Source organism: Excalfactoria chinensis, chromosome 6 (assembly GCF_039878825.1).
Source record: "Excalfactoria chinensis isolate bCotChi1 chromosome 6, bCotChi1.hap2, whole genome shotgun sequence".
Taxonomy (NCBI): Eukaryota; Metazoa; Chordata; class Aves; order Galliformes; family Phasianidae; genus Excalfactoria; species Excalfactoria chinensis.
In genome coordinates, this window is record NC_092830.1 from 33843238 (window position 1) to 33864474 (window position 21237).

The window sequence follows — 21237 nt, forward strand, 5'->3', positions numbered from 1 at the left end:
GGCCGGCAGTGAGCGCAGGGCGGCGCCGGGGGAGCCGGCGGGGAGCCGGGCGGAGCGGGGCCGGGCCGCGGCCGTTCCCGCAGCTGGGGGTGAAAGAGAACGGCGGAGGTGGTGCGGGAGTCCCGGCCGCGGTAAGCAGCCGCTTCGGGAGCGTTTGGGGGGGGGGGAGGTGAATTTAGTGCGGCTTTGAAAGATTTAAATCTTTAAAAGCTTAAATCTCTTATGCGTATACGTTTCCCTGTTTTCCTGTTCTTCTGTCATCCTTTCCACAACTTTCCGAGAAGCAGAAAGAGCGCCCCGCTCTCCGAAAGCTCCGCGTCCGTGTGCGAGCACCCGCTGTGCCCGGGGCGGCGCCGGAGCTGCGGGCGGCGGCGGGGACCGCGGGTTCGAGTCCCGGAGGTGCGGCTGGTCGGGAGGCTGTCAGCTGTCACGGGAATGCGCGTACCCGTCCCGCGTGGGTCGGGGTTGTAGTTCTGAGAGATATAAGGGTTTGTGTGGCCCGTCTCTGAGTTGGTGAGGGAAGTGTTGTGAGGCGTTTGGGGCTTTTTGACTCTTAGAACCTAAAATATTCGTGGGTTTGATGCAGTAACGTGCTGTAACTTCCATGGTTTGATGTGATTGGAGTCTGCTGGAGTGCCTAGAAAAAAAAAGAGAATGTTTTTCCATGTAGTGGTTATGACTAATTGTGTCAATGAGGAAGACGGCTGCCTAGGTTACAGAAAACTTGCAAGCAAGGAGGACTGGCTGAGGGAAGAAGTCCAGGCCCTCAGGTGATGTGTGACAAGAAATCACCCTGCCAAGATAACGTCACCCTGCCAAGATAACAGCCCCACGTCCCGTCAGCAATTCCACCAGCGCTGCCAGAACAGCTCTGCTTCCTGCAGCGCTCTGTCCTGTCCCAGCAGCACTGCCACCCTCCCGGCAGGTACAGGAGTTCCCTTGGGGATGGCTAAGCCCTGCAATGAGGTGAGGTACTGCCGCAGGGAGCCCTGCTGGCAGGTACTGGTGCAGCTGGTTCCTGTTGCTCAGCCATGGTGATGCCAGCTCCCAGGTAAGACAGGAACAGCTGAGCCACACTGCACTGTGCATGCAGCATCTGGAGCCACTCTGCTCATTGCCCAGCCCAGAAGAAGAGCCTGCAGGTGGGAGACTCAGATCTCAGTGATAGTGATGGCTTTTCTTTCCCCCATGAGCATAGAAGCGCTGCTGTGCACTGTACATGAAAATGGCTTGTTTAATCGCCCCATGGCACCTTGTTTCCTGGTTATATCACTGCACAGCACCTGGCAGAGGGGGACTCTACTTGAAATTCTACAGTCTAAGTGGAAGATGCTCTTTTGAAGTGCTTATGGCGTGGTTCCTCCTTTAGAATGTATAAGAAATTGGGGAGGTTTTTCCAGAATCAAGTATTGGAAAGAATCAGTGGGTCTTTGTTGGGTTTACAGGAGGCACTGTATTGCCCTACACTTCAGCTCCTGGCTGGGCCATTTGTTTACCTGCTCTCACTCACGTGTGGCAGCCTGCAAAGCATCCATTGACCCTGCAGACACTGGTTGGTTTTTAATTTAAGAAGTAGCTTCTTATTTCCTAATCTGCTAAATCTATCAACAGGGGTTCCATTGATCATGAAAACACTTTCAAAGAACATAAATGCTCAATGTGCACAGCGTTACTGTAGCACTCCCTTGGAGTTTCTCAATGTGAGGTTCACTTCAGTGAGTGTAGTAATTGCAGGGGATGAACTGCAAAGTAAAGTTAAGAGAAGGAAAAAAAATCAATTAATAAACAGAAAATAATGATAAGGAAACTGAAACAGTGAGCCATGAGGATGCTGAGAGCAGCCCCTTCCTTAGGGTGCTTCATGTGCTTTTCCAGAGATTTCTGGAGTAGGAGCAGGACCTATAAATCTTCCTGTTATCTCATTAAAAGCAACCAAATGTCTGGGGCTGGGAGATAGCGGGGCTTGAAATGCTTATTGGTTTCCCCTTGCAGTAAACTTGGAGCTGTCGTTGTTGACTGTTCAAAGGGAGTCACATCCAGCTCTCCTGATTGGAAAAACATGGATGGGGAGAAAATGCCAAGACCTGCAACTGCCTTCTGTCTCCAGCACCACTGTCAGAAAGTTTTAAAGCCTCAGCTGAAGGCTGGAGCTTAAAGGTTTGCCTCTCCCTGCTGTCAGTAGGTGAGCTGTCAGGGCTGGCTGTACTGCCTGTCTGCAACCTGGAGCAGAACCTGTTGCTTTGCCTCCACGTGTGTGTAAGGCTGTGCTTTTTTACATCTTTAAAGTACACTGCCCGCCTTGTTCCAAAAGCTTCTTACGTAAACAGAGGCCAGACCTCAAATGTTTAAGCAGGAGAAATTATATAGGCTCATGTGGTTATTTCTCATTCATTCCTTGGCATTTAGTGCATGTGAGTGGTATGGGTCAAGCTTTGACCAAAGCTTGCTGTTTATATCTTAGCAGTGATTTGAAAAAGATCTTTTTGACAGTAAGTAGAGTCTTTAAGCTGAAACTCCCGTGGATACTCAGCGGTCAGCATCGTTCTTGTGTGCAGCTTGGAACAGGCTGAGCCCCGCGCTGTCAGGGCTGAATTCAGCTGCAGCTGTTAGTAAGCAACTGCTTGTTAAACTGTGAAGCATTTTCCTTTAAGAAGTATTTCAGTCACGCTTGTCATAAGTCGAGTTTGCAAATCGTTTTTCAGTAGATCCTCCTCCAGAAGTTGGGCATGGGAATGGAAAAAGCTGGCGGTGTTTTGGCAGGGCTGGGCTGCTGAAGGACTCTGTGGGCCTTCAGGCCTTGGTGCGGGGACAGGCGGGTGCCGTGAGGGAGGGCGGCTGCCAGGCCCAGCAGTGCCGGTAGTGGAACCCGTTGGAGCAGCTTTGGGCTGGCTTCGTGGTGTGTCAGCTCTGAGCAGCCTGGCCTGCATCGTCCCCTTCCCGATCCCTGGCCGAGTTTTGAGTTATAAACCCTAGTTTGTCACACAGCCAGCATGAGTGGCTGAAGGCAAATCTCATCGGGTTAGGGCACCGAGCTGCTGTTGGGCATGGTCACCTGTGGTAACAGTGGCATACAAAGGGTCGTAAATGTAAAAAGCAAAGCAGAAAGCTGGCTTGAAAAATCACTTCTCCCAGATGGATGTGCTACTTCACAGAATTCTTTAGATAAAATATGTGAAATGTGAGTATGCTCAGCTGGCAGCCTGTAGTCATTACCGGGATAACACTGACATTATTACGGTGCACTTTAACTCCAGGATGATGTCGACGCTATTATAGTGCACTTTAACTCCTTCCTCTGTTCTTTGAACTACAGTGTGGAATCATACAGAGCTGCTGGGTTTGCAGTTAGATAAGGGAGTAATCGTCCCATGCTAAAGCTGTTGTGTGATATAGAGGGTTTTATTTGTGAGCTGGGATTCCAAGTACTAGGGAGCAGCTTGATGCGGGTTTACACACCTCTGTTGAAATCCATCCGTGTGCATTCCTGGCTGTGTACATACAGGCATGTATTCACCTGGTAGGACTGGGAACGATATGGACAGGATAGAGCTGAGAAAAGTGGCACCCGAGAGCCACTCAGGAGAACCCAGAGGTGTGAAATTGCAGCCCCGACTGGAGGTCACGTTTTGTGCTCTAGAGAAAACTAGGGACTGTTGTGAGCAATAGGGAAATGCGATACTTCCAGGGCTTTGATCTATGGGCGGTCACAGGGGAAAGTCAGGTTGAAATAGGTAACAGAAACGCTGCTTTCAGGAGGTTCCTGTGTTAGTAGCTTATTTTCTCACTTGCCTTTAAAAATCAGAATCACAATTGGTTTAATTTGCTGCTGGATTGTATTATCTCATCATTGCCCCTGCAGTTGTAACACAGTCAAAATTCCAGTGACTTCAGTCTGGTGGGAACAATAAAGCTGTATACAACAGCAACTTATATTAAAAATACCAACTTTCCCTGCATTCCCCAACACACGAGTCAGCACAGGCGTGCCAAACAGCAAGGGCTTCAGCCAGCCGAGTGACAATAACGCTGCCATAATTCAGACCTCTAAGGCTGCCTTTTTCCATGTCTTTTCTCTCCACAGCCCTCCTGGGCCAGGTGATGATATACAGTTGGCTTCTGCCCTTGGTCCTCCTGAACAACCCCAAACTGTTTCTACGGCTTATGGAAATGTTGAGCCCACGGATGCTGCTGAGCTGACTGCAGCAAGGTATTGTGAGAGCATTATGGTGGGGTGCTGGGAGCGGGGAGGTGGGGAGGTGAGGAGGGCAAAAGAGCTCAGCAATAGCCGTGTCTCTTGTTGGGTGGATATATGTCTGCTATGGCCGCTTGCTGAGGGGTTTGCTGGATCTGTAGCTGGTGGAATGTTGTATATTTACTGAGACTTATATTTTTTTGCTCAAACAAAACCTTCAAAAGGAGATGTCGTTATGTCATTTACCTTTCTCCAGGAGTGAATCGCTTAGGAGCAGAGGGTTGGACTATGTGAAAGTTCACTACAGACCTTTATTAATTTCGATGCTTGTACTGTTTTTTCTTAGTTCGTTTCTTGGAGGGAATTAGAATACAGGATAACTGATCCTTCAGAGCTTTCTGACTCTGGAGAAGTTCCTTAACAGCAGGATGCTGACGATCAAGCATTCAGTTATCTCATTTCTGTTGGACACAGAGCTTTTTGTCTGCTTTTATTGAACAAGGAAGTCTGTTGCTTTGTTGTGCTGGTGGCAGTTGGGTTGTCAAGATCTTTGGGCGTATGAATTTGCCTTACCTGCCAACAGCCTTGTAGGGCGTGTTTAACCTTCAGTCACCGTGAATTCAGAGGAGTGTAAACATGCGTGGTGTATTTAAGCTAGCATTAAACTGGTTAGCTAAAGTAGTGGTAATACACAATCAAAGGCAGAAAGAATCTTGTGGGGTTGGCACAATCCACCTTAAAAGCCGGGTAACCTTGACGTGGAGCTGTTGCTCATATTCCACCTGTCCCCAAGCTAGTTAGACTGCTAATGCTGGGTGAGAAACAAACTTCTTCCTACAACCAAGGTAGAGCAAGGGGATCTAGAGAAGCTTGCATGGGGAAGCTCATGGTGTGGATTTCTTCCAGTTCTTGTAAGTTTTTTACAGGTGCGCTTCTTTGTATTTAATACATTGATTTGGATTAATTTTGTTCCAGGGATTTTGTTTTTTTCTCTTATGAGTGCATCATCTGTCATAACAGCAAACAGGATAGAGAAGATTGAGCAGTAAGTGAGGTGGATCTATGAGATACTGAATGCAGAGGAGTGAAACAGAACAGAAAACCAAACCTACCACCCAAAGTACCGGGAAGGTTTACATAAGTTCTCTTGAATGCAGTCTGAATTACAATGCTCTGTTACCCCTGAGGAGATAGTTTGCCATTTGTAGGCAAAAAGGCATATGTCACCTTAGGAAATGTTGTAGAAGAGCATTCTTCACAGTACCTTAATTTACTGCTTCCTGTAAATCTCATAGATTCACACTGTTCACATTCTTGTCTCGATCTGAGCTTTAACATTCATTATATTATGCCTTTTATTCTGTCTTAAAGATGGTTTTGCCTGAATCATGCAAGCGTTGGCCTTGGGCAGAAGGTGCTGAGCCCACAGCAGTCACAGCGCCTGGGACTCATTTCAGTGCTCTCCTTTCTGTACCCCACCCATAGTGAAGGTGCAAGGATTTTTGCAAGGGGTCAGTGATAAAGGGTGCAAACCAGGGCTATGTAGCTTGCAGGAGGTCACAGCCTTTCAGTTGCTGAAACAGGTAGATGAGAGAAAAAAGCACAGCAGTCAGCTATGGTGAATCTGGCTGCAGGTAGTTCTCATCTGTTTGTTGGTTTTCGATTTAAAAAAGCCAAAGTCTGCACAGTTGTTATCAGTGTAGCTTTCCTTCTTTCTTTATTTTATATATGCTTTGACATAAAAGCCTGCCTGTTCTTTCACTTGCTTTTGCTGGCCAGGCTGCTGGCTTTGCTGGCTCCTGTTAGTGCAGGTGGGGTGCACCTGCAGAAGTGTTCCTCGTTTGTCTGGTGCTAAAATGCAGCAGCTCACACGTGGTCCCACCTGCATATACAGCTGGTAGGCAGGTTGGGTTCATCTTGTGCAGCTGCATCGCTTCCACTCCTGCCTGAATCAGGCTCCCAGCAGTGACCTGCAGTGGTTTGTTCAGACCTGATGGAGTAACAATGTCATGCTGAAAGCTGATAAGAGCAGTACTTCTATGGCACCCGGGGCTGTGCCCACCTTTGGGATCAGTGACAGCAGGACCAGGCTTTTGTCCAAGGCAAAGTCTGAGTGATGTTTGTTGCTTTGTGTCATTGCCTTATTCCTCATCCCTTCAGCTGGGGCGGGAGCGGGTACTTGCCTATGTAGGTAAGATGGCCCTTTGAAAGCCACTTTTTCACTGTTTTGTGTAGAAATTCTGTATTGCTGCTTTCATTGTGACTGCAGAGCAATTCTGCAGTGCACACGTGTGTGATGTCACTGTGTTGATGCTCCCTGCTTACACCTGTGCGTTGTACTTACCAGGGTTATTAGGTGGCATAATCCTTTCCAGTCTGTCTGCAATAAAACGTTATTACAAAGTGGATTTTCTTGCAACGTATTTAGTTATTTACTAATAAGTTCCTTTTGTTTCCCCATCAGGAGCATCCTCTAATGCAGATGGTGGGCACTTTATCAGGGAAAAATAATGATGCGTGTAAGGCAGGGGTCAGTTTGTGCCAAATGTCTTCCAGATGGCAGCGCATAATTAGAGATCAGGTTGTCCCTCCATCTGTCAGTCAAGAAACTGTATCTTTGTTTTGTTTCTCAGGGTCTGCTTCTCCTCCCCTGCTGGTAATGTATTAATGTAATACGCTGGTAATGTATTGATCAGGGGAATCAGGGCATCATCTGCTTAATACTGCTTTATATGTACTGTATATACAGAGTTGTGCCCTGAAAAGGATTAGGTCAGGAGTTCACTGGCTGCTTGGCCAAGCATTTTTGTTCTAGCACTGACACCAAAAGGCTGAGTTCACTCTTAATTTGTCAGTACATGTAGCTCTAGGAGGAACTCTTTGTGGACGCATTCCTGCTTGCACTGCAGGTGTAACACTCCTGCTTTGTGAGAGATGTGTTGGGGACTGGAAGGGCACACAGAGCATCAGGAGGTGGATTTTGAGAGCTGCTGAAAAGTACATAGAGGCAGAGCTGGAAAAGTGTCTGTTTTCAGATCTGCTCGACTCGGCAGTAAACCTTTTCCTTTAAAATCTTAACTTTCTCCCATCTCCGTGTGACCCTATATAGTCACATTGCCTTTGTACGTAGTCAGTGCCATTGCTATATTAGGACAAAGCCATTTTTAGCCAAGGGAAAAGTCCTCCCTGTGAAAAAGGAAATAGCTTGCTTTTAAATAAAGAACTTGATGGGACTCGAGAGTCGGGAAGTTTGTGTCGGCGTCAGGACAGGGTGGGAAAGGAAGGAAGGGAGAGAGAAGCGCTCAGAGCAGAGATAATTGGCTAATTTCTTGGAAGAAATAACGTAATAGCTAGCCCATATGGCACGGGGCTACTTTGTGGATGTGAGCTAATTATGTAGACCACTTTTAAGCGCTCGTGGTCCATGTGGATAAATACTTTGGGGAATCACTGTCTCCGTGCTGATAGGTGCCGTGGCTAAAGTTAGAGAGATGTGATTTATGGCTGTCCTTGGTTGTATGTGTTTCTAAAGAAAGGAACAGTTTGTCCCTGAACCTTACTAACTCTCATCCAATAATGCAGTTATTCAAGTATAACTGCTGGGGGCAGGGAGGGGAAATGAAATCTAAAGGATGGAATGATCGAAATAGCTGTTAATACTTCACTTGGGAAGCCTAAAAGCAGCTTCTCACCCCTGGCCTGGTTCCATCAGTGTTTCCTTGGGTCTGAACCTGCAGAAACAAGTTGGGAAGCTGCCTGAGGGCACTACTGCCCCCCTGGTGTGTCAGAGCCACCTTAGGAAGTACTTGGTGGCTGCAATGCTCCCTTGGTTCCTTTTGAAGGCACTTTAAATGAGTGCTAGTAATGTGTCGTGAGGAGAAAGGTCTCTGTGAGATCTGCACAGGGGTAATGAAGGATTACTGTCATTCATCCCCATTGCATGCAGCAAACAGAACAATCTTGTATTCCTCTGGAGGATAATGCTTTGGTCTGTAAGAGCTGTCAAAGCTTTGCAGTAGTACTACTGTTCATGTGGTCAATTTAAGTAGACTGTAGGAAGAAGTAATTAACGGGAGGCAGGGGAAAGTATCAGCAATGGAACAGTGTGCTCCTGACTGAAGTTCAGATCTAATCAACCTCATCTTTTCAAGAGATTTCACTGCAGTCTGTGGGCCTTGTAAAATTTATCAGCTGATGATTTTTCATTAATTATTTTCCAGCATTTCCAAGCCTGATAGCTGTGAAGAAGCTGCTGGGCTCGTTACTGGGGATGTGCCGGTGGCTGCAGCCCCTGGTGGTGGAGTAGAACTGCCTCCTCAAGAAGCTGAAAGTGTCACAGAGGAGATTAAGAGGTAACGTTCAGTGTTATTTCATGCATTTAAAGTCAATTTCTACATCTGTGTGTTTTTTCCTTAAGACAGGATTGTGTGTTTCGCCTAAGTTGCGTGAACATTTTCTTGCTAGATTTTGAAACCAATTGCTGGACAGATAAAGACCTCCTTGCTCCACTACATTTCCTCTGGAAGACCAGAAGAGGGAGCTTGTGCTACACTGGTTATTACTGCACTGATCTTCCCCACTGTTTGTAAATTATTAAATGCTTAATATTTTTTTTCCCTTTTTTTTTTCTCCTTGAAAGGGCCATTTTGCTCCTTCCCCTTCAGATGCTGCCAGCGTCTTCCTTCCCCACACTAGTGATCTGCATTGTAGTTGTCATTAGTGAAGGAGTTGAGTAGTTAAGTGTGTTTTCATTCTTGCTAAAGAAACATTCAGTTGTCTTCATTTCGAAGCTGATCTTTCTCTCCTTTAGCTTTGCACTGACTGTTAAATGGACTCAGGGATTTTTGCTGATGCAGCCCCCAGGCTGCATCCTTCCATCTCAGATGTAGGAAACAGGAGACTTGTCCTCATGTCAGAGCTTTGGGTGATGCCTGTCTTGTGGGTGATTAAGCACTGTGCTGCCATGGCTTGGCAATAATGGCATGCCCTTATTGTGACATCTATTAATGGAAAAGGTCACAGCACAGTTGAGAATATTAAGTGGGAGCTCTCTGGAGAGTATCTTTCTTCACCCCACAGATCCAGGTCGGCAGCTTGTGACAGGCACGTTACAAGATGGGAGACATCATGGGAAATCCAGCTATTCTGCTTAATCTGTTCAGAAGATGCTGATGTCAGCAGGAAAATACTCTGAATCGTGGATGGAAATGTACATAATAGGTGCATTCTGCTGTGGAGCAGCAGGGAATGAACAGCTATCAGCAAATGCTACTCAAAAATCATCCACAGTTTCATATTTAGGAAACATGTTGGTGAATTTACCTTTATGTATTTCTGAGAATTTTGATCACAAAGTGGTGTCCCAACTTCTGGTTTAAGTTACGTGCTCACTGTGACATAGGTTAGTTCAAGCCTTTGCTCCTTAATGGTACTGTATTATACCTGGTCCTTTAAAGTGTGTACAATTGGTAAGGAAAAGAAGTGTCTGAAGGTCTGTCTGACAGCAGCCTGCAGGTTCTGCCATCTGCAGAGTTTTCTGAACAGAGGGTAATACCCTGGTCATTCTCTAAAAGCTGTGTGAAGAGATGAGGAATCATTTGAGAAGCGAACAGGCAGGCAGAGCTGACTGCTGAAAATGTGTGTGTGTGTGCCAGGATCTCTTTGTCGAGGTAAACAACAGAGTAATGGAGTAAACTATTAAGTAATATTAGTAGAATTGCTCGATGCGACATCAAAACCCAGTCTGGGCTGTCACTAACCAAAATGTACATCTTCGTTATGCTTGGAGGTGAGCGGTCTGATCACCTGCAGCCTTCACTAAAGATGAACTTCTCTAATGATAGTGTGCAAGCCGGGTTATTTTTCATCACATTTATGGCAGCTGCCTGTGCAGTGAGGTGCTAAACTTCTGCAAGCGTTTTGCCTCTGCACAATTTTCTGCAAAATAGATTCTTGAGGCCTTTCGATCTCCTCTGTGATTATGATGATCTGCTTATGAACTGCATCACAGCCACTTAATAATTTGGTAGAAGTGCTGAAATATTGCTGGTGAGGGTAACTTGTCATTTAAGGAACCGCTGTGGATAGAGCTAGCAAGAGTCTGGAGAGCTGATCCACTCCCAGTTGTGTTGTCAGGGAGAGAAATGGATGTGATGCATTCTGCATGTGTTTCTAGTTTCTAAGTGTACTGCATGAGCTGTATTGTAGTAAGCTTTTGAGGTTATGTAGACTGTCTGGTGCACAAATGAAGTGTTTTTCTGTAGTAGAAGCAACAGTGTGAAGATGTTGAAATGAAGTTGCTTAGGTCTTGGAAACTAAAACTCAAGGATTTTTCTTGAGGCTCGATGGTTGATAAGCTGCAAAGCATTCACCACCTCCTGAAGCACAACATAAGTAGATACTTTTTGTGTTACCAGCCAGTCCCCAGGGAATGGGCAAAAATGAGCCACTCTGCTCATCCATTCATTTCCTCTGTTTCAGCCTTTTTAATAAGATTGTGTCTCACAGCCTTTGGCCTCAGGGCCATGCTCAGCACTGTGCAGCCCCAGGCAGGAGGATGCTTTGTGCTGCTGGATCTTAGTCTTGCCAACCTGTTCCATCAAATCCTAAGACGTCTGCTCTGTTTCAAGCCCAAAGTGTTGTAGACTAAGTGCATTTTCTTGCAGGCTTTTATGGTGGGGTCCCCATGGCTGTGTGTGATGGGCAGGGTTCCTGAAGACCCCAATGTCTGGCAGAGGACAGCTTCCATAAAACAGCAACCATTCAACAAATAGTTTCCACTGATCCGAATTTTAAAAGCCAGACCATGCTATGGTAACGGGCACTTGGCAGAAATGTGCAATTGTACCAATTTTCTGACCATATCTTTGTTTAGAATTCGTACTCCCCGAGGTGCACCCTGAATGCTTATGCTGTAAGAGAGCAATTATTTGTGTGTTGTAGAGCTGCCGCCTGCATGTGGCTGTGGATGAAAGGGTGATGGTAGCCCTCTGTTTGTTTCTTAGTGCTGTGTATTTTACAGGTTCCCTCAGGCGTTATATGATAATTTCCTTGCTGCTAAAGCAGGTTCAACAGCGTGAAAATGAATTTGTCATTACACTAATCCATCCACAAGGAATTTTAGAGTGGCGTTAATCATCTTGCTGTAACTGTGACAGTACAAGGGCAGGACAGGCATCATCTATCTGGCCTGGTGCTGCCAGCAAGGAGGAGGATTTGAGGGATATGGGCACCTCCTGTGTTAGAGCAGGCAATACAGGATCAGATTGGGGTCAGGTTTGTATTTCTCAGTGGTCAGTGATATGGCTGAGTAGGGCTTGTGCTTTTGGGGCAGGAGCTCCACCTACTCCTACTGCTGGATTTTGGCTCAACCTTTAAAAAGAAAAGCCTGAAAAATACTGAAAAGGCTCAAACCAATTTTCCTTGACTTGTCAGCTGGAAACATTCTGTTAATGTGCTCTTAATATTCTGAGATACTGTGTTTATTTTCAGGAAGTAATAACATCGCAATGCAAATAAAGCTCTCCCATTAATTTAGATAAGCGGTGGAGCAAAGCATTGGTCCAGGCATTTGATGTAAGAATAAGTCAAACCTCTGAAGGTTTACACCTAGTATCACCTCGTGTTATTTTGTGGCATACCCTTTTAAGCCATGGTAATACAGGAGGGGCTGTGTTGTGCTCAACCTTGCGCAGAGGCAGTAGAAAGAGCTGCTTTTTCTTTTGTCTTGAAGAGTATATTGAAAAACCCATTTAACAGGGTCCTTGATGAATTTTATTGCTCAGGCTTCATTCGTGCTCTCCTGGGTGACCTTCTCCAAACCCATGTGAATAAAAGGAACAGCTATGAAATGAACAAAAAAGAATGAGCCAAAACCAACCCAACAAAAGATCTGTGGTGATGGTTTCAATCTGAAGCTTTTACATGCTTCATCTAGGTTGGAATTTCTGATTTATATATGCTGGTTGAGTTCATATTCGGGATAGCTGCATCTCTGAAGGATGGTAATGAGTATGTCTTTAAACTGCTGACTATATACAATTATCTCAATAATATTATGAACATGAGCAGCACTAAAAGCCTATTTCCTAGGCGCTACTAAAACATAGGCATTACAATTTATGTTAGCATTTTATTTTCATTCCACTAAGCCAAAAAGGGATAAATTTGTTGTATATTTCACTTATTCCCTTAGTTTTCAGTTTCAGTTGTAGTAAGGAGTTGCTTCATAAAACTAAGGGGAAGAGAGAAAGAGGTTTACTCCAATGTTTTTGGTATGGTACACCATTACATCCTGCCACTGTCCCTGTGCCATGGCAGTGCAGGCAGTGAGCAGGACTGTGGAGCAAACTGTCTGGGGAAATACACGCAGGATCAGCGTGGTGCTGCATTGATTCCTGCTGGCAGAGCTCTGGGTTTAACGTCAGAGTCGCAATAAACCAGGTAAAGCAAAGAGCCGTAGTGAAGGGGAGCAAATGGTTTATGGCTTGTCAGCCAGCAGCCTCAGCAGCTCGCTGCTCAGGGAGGCCTTTGAGTGACTCCCAGTTATAACGTTGTTGGCCTCTTGGTCACCAGAGTGGGAGAAAGGAATAAGGAACAAAAATCTGGCTACAGGAGTGAGTAGAATAAACCAAGAAGAGGAAATTGTAGCTGTCACAAGGTTGACAAGTGTGGTGGTAGGTAAAGAACTGCAGGAAAAGGCATAACGTGTTTAGAACCATGCATTATGTGTCCCATAATGACCAGTCAGTGCTTGAATTCTGAAGCAGCTTTGGGGGGGGGGGGGGGGGGGAGGGGAAGGGGGCTTTGGAGTACAGGAGCCCTCAGCCTTGGGGTGCCCTAAAAGGGCTGTGCTTCAAAAGCTGCCAGTGCTTTTATGTGCTGATGTGCTCTTCAGTGTGCAGGCAGCCTCCCCTAGGCACTGCCTGGCCTAGCAACTGCATCTATACAGAGCAGCATTGATTTGTGTGTGTGTGTGTGTGTGTGTGTGTGTGTGTGTGTGCAGTTTGGTCTTTTTAGTCTGTTAGTGAAGGTGGTGGTGCTTATGGCTGATATTTCTGATCAGTCTGATGTTGTGGATGCCCTATTCATGAGCGCTTTGAAACCAGGCAGCCTACAATTAAAGGAATCCTTGGGATACAAACTGCTTCCCAGGCTGCGTTCAAGGCTTTGGGGTCCAAAGGTAATATCACCTAAATCTCAGTGTCTATTTTTAGGATCCTATTTAAAAAATAATCAATCCTTTGTTAACGCTTCCCCCTTTCTAAAAGTGTTTTAGAAGAGGCAGTATTGTTCCTTAGGGCTTTGGCAGCAGCCTTCAGCACATCTGAGAAACCCACTTTTGTTACTGGGTTGTTTGCTTTTGCTCTGTTCTGTGCTGTTGGCTTCTGCACAGTACTCCAACCCTAGGATGCAATTGGGATGTTTGGCATGAGATTTGGGCACCCCATCCCAATGGGGGTGGTAGATACGAGATGCAGTGCTTGCAGAGGGCTCTCTGATGTTTGGTTGTGTGTGTGTGGCCATGTTTATAACTAGCCTTAGGGCCTAGCAAGGTCTATGGCGAAGCCAAGAACAAAACATAAGTTTTAGTTGATCATAAATCCTATCCCTGCCCTGCCCAGCACTGCTTTTTGATGGGAGCCAAAAATTTCAGATTGGGTGCTGGCTGACCCAAGTCTGAATTTATATATAAACATTAAATGGAGTAAGACCAAATATTTAGGGGCTGTACCAAATATTTGGTATAGGCCGAAGTGAATGAAATAAACAGAAGGAAATGATAAATTTTAAAGGATGGCACTGAATATTTAGATACCCTTTTGCAGCCTTGGCGTCACAGTAAGTTGTTATGTGTGTGGTGTCTGGAACCACCCTGGGTTGTTGGATGCCTGGGGCATCTTCAGCTCCTTTGAAGACACAGTGCCATCTTGGTTTTTGAGCCCCAGCTGTGTGTTTTTCAGGTCCCGGGCTAGTTCTTACCAGATGTACTTTTATGGTATCAACACAGTTCTTATATTTTTAAAAGCCAGCACTAAATTTAGTACTAAATTAGCACTTCTGTTGGCAGGCCCAAAGGATGGACTGGGGCCAGGCAGGAGAGGGAGAGCTCCCCTCACACGGAGCTGCAGGGAGAACCCATGTGGTGGCCAGCTCTGCATCTGTGTTCACTCCTGAGGTTGGGGTTGGTGCTTCTGTATCCATGGAGGAGTAAAAGGCCACAACCAGCTTTCCAAGGTTGCTTTTGCTGGAATTGTATAACGCTTCATTGCACGCAGTGAAGTGTGTGTAGTTGAAATGATGTGATGCTCTGAGCATCCAGATTAACTGAAAGAAAAGCGTGGCTTCAGGTGAATGTAGCAAGGAGCACAGTGACAGGCATTTTAAGTGCACTCTTTGCAGTTGTTAGGAAGGTATCACAATATTCCCATTTTCTCCACTGCAGGGCAAATGGTGCCTCTGTTCTCCCTCTTGGCTCCCAGAAAACTGCAAGGGCTTCGTTTTCTCACGGTGGAGTTTGCCTTTCTTAGAATTATTGTCTTCCTTTATTCTGCAATAAATAAAACCCAATAGGGAGCTCTTATGGCAATCAGAAGACCAATCATCTGCAGCTCAGCATGCGTAAAACTGAGCAGTAACCTCAACCTAATAGGTTTCCCTAAATGCAGCCCTGTAATTGCAGGCTGGTACCACTTCCTGAGTTGGGTTGGTATCCCAGAGTTATTAACCATTGCAAAGCTACTGCCAAGGTATAGAGATTTTCTTTGCAGGCTCTTCCTCTGAATTCTACGTTGGATGTGCTCCTGACAGGTGTGTTGCCTGAGGTTCTGCTAAAAATGAGCACTCTGAGTTGTATTTTTTTTATGTGGCTGTACAGATTTGCTGTCATTAGCAACGTTGTCCAGCTTACAGCACTTAGTGTTTCTCCTGGTAAACGTCTGCAGAAGTGCTTTCTGCTGCGAAAGGGCTTAAAAGCAGCCTGTGTATGCACTAGTGCATACAGTGGGCAAACACTTCTGGGTTTTCCTTCTTGCAAGCAGAAAAAATGAAAACCAGAAGCTACTGAAGGTTCAAGTCTACTGAGGTCCCCACTGAAATGCTGGGGGAGGTGCTTTGAAGTCAGTGAGTTCTAATATCCCTGTTAAATATATCTGAACCTTCTGACCCCTCTGCCCCAGCATGGATCCAGAAGTGTCACACAGCCTCGAGCTGTTTGTTTCTCGAGTGTTTAATTCCGTGTATAGATAGTGATGCAGCTGATACCCTTTTTGTCTTTAGGATGCTGTGGAACATAGTGTGCATATGGAGTGTCTCTTTGCTGAGTGTGGTGCTGCAAAGGCTGCTCTCACTTGCATTAGGTTGTGAGCATCCCCATCGTTCTGCACCTTCTGGCCCTACCAGGGGGCCGTGCATGCAGTGATGAAGCCCCAGTCCCCTTGGATAGAGCCCTGCGGGTGGGGAAAGCTCCCACATTGCCATGTTTACCTTGGCTGCTCATGATATTCTCCCTCTGTCCCTCACGGACGATTCCATTTCTGCCAGAGGGATGAGCTCATTTGTTTAAATGAAACAAGCGGTCGCTCTGCTTATTAATCTTCTCCGCAGTCGTCCTGATGTGTCCAACTTGCCTCTTATGGAAAGGAAATGTATGCACAGCATCCCATGCCCGCCAGCATTTGCATTTCAAATCAGCTGAGTCAACACAATGCAATGGTCTTGCCTGTAGGTCCTTAGGGAGCCACAGTAGCTGACAATGTGTGCTTAAAGGGAGGGTCTGCTTTTCTTCTTTTTTTGGGGGGGGGGGGGATTTTTATTTTCCTGAAGGCAGTTTGCACAGCCAGCAGTGCTGCTTGCACCGTGGCTGCGTGGACCTCTGATGTTCAGCAGATGATTATTAGCCCGTCACAGTGGCCAGGATTTCATTTTATTTTCTAAATAGCGTTCATCTGGACGGGAAAGGGGGGGGAAAAAAAAAAAAGATAACTGGCAACAGTTCAGAGAAGAGAGGCTGCTGCTGGAGTGCTCCTGCCTGTGCTGCCACTGATGCAAGCAGCTGTTCCCATCTGCAGTGCAGCACCGCAGGCTCTGCACAGGCACGGCTCGCCGAGGGAGCTGCCCGCACACCTAGCTGCCAGCCCGGGGCACGCTGAGGATGGGAGGCTCGCAGTCCCTGCAGCAGGCACAGGCGGGGAGCCTGGCCCGGGAGCCGTCGGAGGCGATGTAAGTCTGTCTGCATTTCCCCCTGCTCTCCTCTTTTCTGCCGCGCTGCTGGGCCCGCAGCCTTCCCGCACCTACGCTCTGCGGTGTGGTTGGGGGCTGATTTCTGTGCATGAGGCCTTTGTTTAATGTCGGCTGTGTTCAGATGGGGACATGGTTGTGGTGTTGCTGGGTATCACGAGCTGTATTTTGTAGGGTTCCCACCTCGTTGTGTCTGCTCACCTCATCTCGGTGGTGCGGAGCCATGCCTGGGTACCATACGTTTGTCTCTGTGTTTTGGATGCATAGCGAATCAAGCACAATGACCATTTACAATGAACAAAAACCAGCCCCTTCCCCCTCCCAAACCCACCATACTTGGGTTTTCTGTTTAAAATGCGCAGCGTGGAGCTGCTTTTCCCAGCGCTTCTCTCTGCTCTTCTCTATACAGATGCTGTTTTTCAGGTCACATCACCCCTGTCAGCATCAGTCCTCGGTATGGCAGCCTGTGATGAATTGTGAGAGTGAGGTGTCTGGAGCTCTTGCTGAAGGCAGCTCTGAAACATCGGTTCACTGGAGGGGGAGGAAAGGAAAAAGCAAATATCATGTGGCATTGAGAAGAAAGCGATCACGTTTTCACATTGCTGCATCATGTATGATAGTGCACAAATACGTAGGTGCATGCAGAAACAGCAGAGTCATTTCCCATTTGAAAGTAGGGTTTTGCTGTTTATTGGTTGAGGTTTCAGTGGTGAGCAGCCTCTTCTCCCTGACCTCCACCCCAAACTCAGCTGCTGGAGCACAGGCTTCACCTCAGGGGTGGGCTTATAGGAATTGCTTTGTCTCTCACTGGCCTTTCGCTTAGAGATCTCATTTGTCTAAGATGTCTGATCACTGAGCTTATTTCTGATCATGCATTTCGGCTGGTTTTAGGTATATCCACTAGGGCTAATCTCTAAAGCAGCCTCACCGAACTCTTTAAAGAAGCTGTAATGCAATATGTGCTTATTAAGGTAGCTGTGATTAGATTTGAGGCATCATTCGGCTGTTTGAGATAAGTGCTTCTGAGCGAAGGGGAATGGGAGAGCAGTAACTGATAGTTTTGCCTCTGCAATAGGCCTTACAAGTAGGTTCATGCTCCCTATTGTCATATTCCAGTACATCAGTAGAGAGCTTTGCTCAATGCTGTCTTGTTAGATTTGTAAGGCACAGGCCTAGCAGCATTTCTGCATCCTTTGTTCCTTTGGTGCACAGCTTCACCCACTAAGATATTTTAATATAGCTCCATCATAGGCAGTATTAACATTGCTACAAACAGCATGTTATACCAGTATAGTGGAATGAACTGATGCCTCATTACCTTTAAAGTACTATTAATTACATTTTTGTCTGCTCAAACTGGGGTACATTTTTAACAGTGATCCGAGGACTGGGCAGTAAAAGTGACGTAAATAAAGCAGTGTTCAGGGTGTTTTATCTACGATCTTCACAACCTTTGGGGAATTCATTCTGTTCCAGAACGTATTGATCAAGGTATAGTTGTTTTTTATTGTAGTACCTGAGTAATATGCTATTGTAGACGTGACGTTGTCATCTCTTTTTTGGATGACTTTATATGTTGATATTTTTTTGCTGTTACTGCCGAGGGACTTTAATATGGTCTCTTAAGGTCCAACATAATCACCAGAAGTACTTTCAGCACAGGCACCATTCAGTAACTGTTGATATTCTTGGGAAGCGTTAGTGAAAGATAATACTCATCCTAAATACTGAGTGCCTGTGCAGTTTTCTTTAATCCAGCTATGTGCTCTTTAAGATGAGCCTGGAGGTGGTTTTTTTTTTGTATCCTTGAGAAAGTACAGGCCTGTTTTTCCAAACCAAGAGTCTCTTGGTTGGATGTCACGGTAATCCATCCTGCTCTGAGATCTTGATACTTTAATGACTGTAACTTGCAGTAACTCTTTTGTAATGAGGTTGTATTCAACCTATTGTGCATACACAAGTGAATTCCTTAATGGCTGCACTAGTCCAGAGGCAAAACTATCCAGCTGAATCCCAGGCAGGTTGTGACTACCTGCCCCCCTGCAAGTCCATGGGGTGGTGGGCCTGGTGGGGACAGAAGGTGTCTTCCTAACAAAGGGATGGGCTTGGCTGCCCTCTGTTCCTTCATTGGGTTACAGGGGGTACAAATCAGCAACCATTGCTGAAATTGATTTAACACCGAAACGTACAGAGATAAAAAGAAAGAAAGGAAAAAAGAGAAGTCAATATGGAATGATTTAAAAAAAAAAGGGGAGGCCCAGGGGAAGCCCGTGCCAATGAAAGTTGTCTGCAGGTAAAAGTGGTGTGGCTCAGACCCCGCTACTGACGTGATGAGCAGTGTCACGTGCTTTGCAAATTGCAGCAGGCACCCTGCTGGCTGGAGACTGAGCTAAATGGTGGTCATGTTTCAATCATGTAATAGCTGGAATAAAGGAAATGACAGCGTGATGCTGCTCAGCAGGCCCTGCTCTGCTCAGGTGCACACACACCCACAGCTGGCACATCTGCGGCCTTGCACACTGGCCATGCAGTGCTGTGCTGACACAATGAGGTTGGTGCTGGCTTCTATGTGCCATCCCTGGTTTTCTTCTTAATAAAAATGTATTTTTAGCTCTAGGTGATACTACAAGAGCATTTTGATAAGTATTAGAAAAGCAGAAGTCTTGGTAGTTTTTTAAATGTTAATGCCTTCTATCTGGTTCTCACCTCTGCTTTGCTTTAGTTGTCCTCTGGCCAGGAAGGCTCCTGGCTTTGGTGGAGCACTGTAGCTGCTGTCCATGCAGCCACTGGACAGGGCTGATGTTCAGTGCCCATTTCTTGGTTGGCTGGAGGTCTGTGGTGTGCTATTTCTTCCTATTGGGAGCTCTACGTGCTGCCACTGTAACATTTCCATCCCCTGCCAATCCGAGGGGAAAATGTCTGGAGGCTGAGCCAACTCCTACTGAAGTCAATGCTGAAATGCCCACTGACTTCAGTGGGAGCTGGATTGGGCTCCAATAAAGAAATTGAATGTCACTGATGGTTGGTAGCCAGCCAAGATGCTGCCCTTGTGTGCTGTTTTGCTTCTGAGGTGGGGTCTTTGTTGGTTGTCGGAAGGACTGAGAAGAATATAAGCTGGGCTGACACAGCCTTGTGTGTAAGAGGTCTGAGCAGCTGTTTTGTATGTGGGTATGCATACGTATGTGTATGAAGAAAAGTTATCTATGTGTACATAAACACATAGATAACACATTGCTTTGTTGTGCGTTTTTCTGTCTCCGAAACCTAAAGGAACCCAATGTGTGGCTCTTAAAAGTTTGGAAAAAAAATAATCTGGTTGAATATTTGCACAATTTTATATGCTTATATGTAGGAAATCACCTTAATTAATAACTATATGGAAAATTGGGATATACATGTTGAAAGTATTGAGAAGAATTAGAGGTTTTTTTTGTAGGAGGGGAGGCTTCTGTTATCCAAATAGCATTTATTTGAGTTAAGCCCTTTTTGACAGATAGCTCTGCCTATTGTCAGTGTTCTACATCTGTCTTTTCCAGTCACCAGTCAGCATTCCCCAGCAGCACGGAGAGCACTTTCCACCTCCTAGTTTTGTCTGCTAAGTAAGGTGAATTGCTGGAAGCCATGAAGGTGTTTTACTTGAGAGAAAATGGACCAGAAATAACAGGGAAATTCTTCTGTCAAGCTTTCCTGCCTTTTATTCCAACCTCCCTTATTTGAGCCCAGAGGATCTCATCTCTGAAGTCACTGACAGCGCTTCCTTTGATATGGAAGGGTACTACATCAACCGCTACATCTGTCATGAGAGGGAGGCAGGTCACACTTAGACTTGAAAACAAAATAGAAAGACCCCAGAATCCCTCACCCTTCTATTAGCGAGGAGCACCACACATCTGGCAAATATGTGTGTGTTAGAAAGCTCTCTATATTGAATGGTGTGCCCTATGCCATGCATAATGGAGCTGCTGTCATCTATTATGTATTATGACATACAGGCAAATTGGAAAATAATAAATGGGAGGTAGTAAAAGCATGAATGGAGAAGCATTCCTGCACGTGCATTGTGGCTGTCACTTACACACACAGCACTGCTTCTCTATCTGCTTTTGCTTTGCTTGACGCAGCAGTCCAAGTAATGGCTTGTTAAATTTGAATCAGAGGTGTTCTTTGAGAGGTAATAGGGTGGGTGCTTTTAAGGCTTTTCTAACTTGTTTATAGTACACAGAATTGAGTTCAGTTCCTTTGTTTTAAGACCTTTTTGTGTTTGCAAATATCTTGGATACCATCCGTTGCCAATAGATACCATTTGCTTCTCCATCACTGATGCTTCATAGGGATTTGTCTTTGTAACATACTTCACATGCTGTCCAGGTGAGAGGCTTTGCAGCACAGAGTTTTAATCATAGCTAGAATTTCAATGCAGAAAAGGGATGTGAGTAAAAAAAATTGGGGTTCCTCTGTGCAAAACAAAACAAAAAGTGCCATTTTTGCTGTGGCATCATCGGTAGTGAAACTTAACAAGACAGGAACAACGATCACTCTTTAGATCTGGAAAGCAAAGTGAGGGTTGCACTGTAGACCATTCCTTTATTTTTTGGGAGCTTCCCCACAGTGTTACTTCTCTCCCAAGCTCTGAGGTCTGACTGAGGAGATGAATGAGTGTCTGGGAGCTTCTTGCCTCCCAGAGAAGCAATTGGGGTCATTTCTTCTGTTGAGATACTTTGCATTTCTTTGTATTAGGTTAAACAGCATCCTTAGAGCTGCACTCAAATGTATAAATAAAGGGCTTTTTTAGAACAAAAGAAGTTTGT

General features: G+C 45.8%; 1 protein-coding gene across 13 annotated transcripts in view; it reads left to right on the forward strand.

Moving 5' to 3' along the window:
• Positions 1 to 21237, forward strand: part of TACC2 (transforming acidic coiled-coil containing protein 2) — a 72245-nt gene that overhangs the window by 8580 nt on the left and 42428 nt on the right. For 6 of the 13 annotated variants that reach the window (XM_072339491.1, XM_072339492.1, XM_072339504.1 and 3 more), the window contains exons 2-3: positions 4082 to 4207; positions 8413 to 8544. In XM_072339491.1, coding sequence (XP_072195592.1) covers positions 4082 to 4207; positions 8413 to 8544 — 258 coding nt within the window. Of the gene's footprint in view, positions 1 to 4081; positions 4208 to 8412; positions 8545 to 15913; positions 16412 to 21237 lie in introns of those variants that run through there. The other 7 variants (XM_072339496.1, XM_072339498.1, XM_072339499.1 and 4 more) reach the window with 3 other exon arrangements.